The sequence below is a fragment of the Sinocyclocheilus rhinocerous genome, unplaced genomic scaffold (assembly GCF_001515625.1).
Source record: "Sinocyclocheilus rhinocerous isolate Xijiao unplaced genomic scaffold, SAMN03320098_v1.1 scaffold3662, whole genome shotgun sequence".
Lineage (NCBI taxonomy): Eukaryota > Metazoa > Chordata > Actinopteri > Cypriniformes > Cyprinidae > Sinocyclocheilus > Sinocyclocheilus rhinocerous.
The window spans coordinates 119,385-120,771 of NW_015629036.1; the positions used below are offsets into that span (position 1 = coordinate 119,385).

Sequence of the window (1,387 nt, forward strand, 5' to 3'; positions counted from 1 at the left end):
GTGTGTGTGTGTGTGTGTGTGAGTGTGTGTGAGTGTGTGTGTGTGTGTGTGTGTGTGTGTGTGTGAAGGGACAATATATAAACATACAGGCTTGTTTAAAGTTGAAGCGCTCACACATTTTTCTAGTACAGACAGAGGCATAAAGGCTGTGTGTGTGTCTGCGATTATGCATGCGTGTGTGTGTGTGTGTGTGAGACGCATGCATGCATGAAGGCAGGTCTGTATTTGTTCATGTGTGGGCGCCGTGGCTCTGTGAGTCTCATTATTTTGGGAGTTGCTGTAGTTTCGCTGCGTTGAATGTCAGTTTGGGCATCATGGAATGTGAAGCATTAAACACTGACGACCTTCAGGACGTTTCTACCCCAGAACTGCAGCTGCATTCTCCTCATACTGAATCATCTGAACATTCTTGTGATATGAATCTAGCTGCACGTTAGTTTTAAAGGAATAATTCAGCTGGAAATCATCCTTTATTCACCCGCATGTCGCTTCAAGCCCGTATGACTGTCATTCTTCAGTAAACAGAAAAAGAGACGTTTCCCAGAATGTTCACGCTGCTCTTTTCCACCCCAACGCTGTAGCTCTGCCACAGTGGACAGAAATGAATAAGTCTGACTGGTTTCTTGTAGGTGGGTGGCGTTCGAGGGTCCTGGGTTCTCGGGTCAGCAGTATGTTCTGGAGAAGGGTCTGTACGGAAGCCCGGAGGACTGGGGCTCATCCCACAGCCGGATCTCCTCCGCCGTCCCCGTCATTCTGGTGAGAGTCGCTCTGTAATCATGACGGAGAGCAGCGGCTGATCTGATCATCAGCAATCAATCGATCGATCGATCGCATGCTGAGCAGCGTCTGGAGAATACGAGGGATTGCTGACGTTTGATGAATAGAGACACATTTATTTCCTTCAGAATAATGTGGGCTGATGAATCACTCACAGTGACGGCGGCGACGTGAAATAGAATCAGTTTTGATGTCATGTTGACTCTATAACTGGAATATAATGAGCTAAGATCAGTTATTAATGAGTATATTTAATATTTCAGGAAAATGTAGAAAACTCCTGCCACTTCCAGGTTTGTGAAAGAAATTATTATTATGTTTATTTATTATCCATATTATATGTTTTATAAATATGTATGTATGTGTGTGTGTGTGTGTGTGTGTGTGTGTGTGTAAATGTTGTTGGTTTTATTATTATTTTGTTCATTTTTCATATATTTTCCTAATATATTCATATATTTTATATATTTTATTTACTGTAGTATAAAACTGTTTATATTATTTAAAATTTCTATTATATATTATTATTATTATTATTATTATGGTATGTTGTTCCAATTATCCTCTTTTTGTATAAAACCATTATTATTTCATTTTATTTTGGTTTTAT

General features: G+C 39.8%; 1 protein-coding gene across 1 annotated transcript in view; it reads left to right on the forward strand.

The window, feature by feature from the left end:
• LOC107738579 (mucin-17-like) overlaps positions 1-1,387 on the forward strand; it is a 29,196-nt gene that overhangs the window by 21,249 nt on the left and 6,560 nt on the right. The window contains exons 14-15 of the mRNA XM_016550343.1: positions 630-756; positions 1,041-1,070. Of these exons, the coding sequence (XP_016405829.1) occupies positions 630-756; positions 1,041-1,070 (157 nt within the window). The remainder of the gene's footprint in view (positions 1-629; positions 757-1,040; positions 1,071-1,387) is intronic.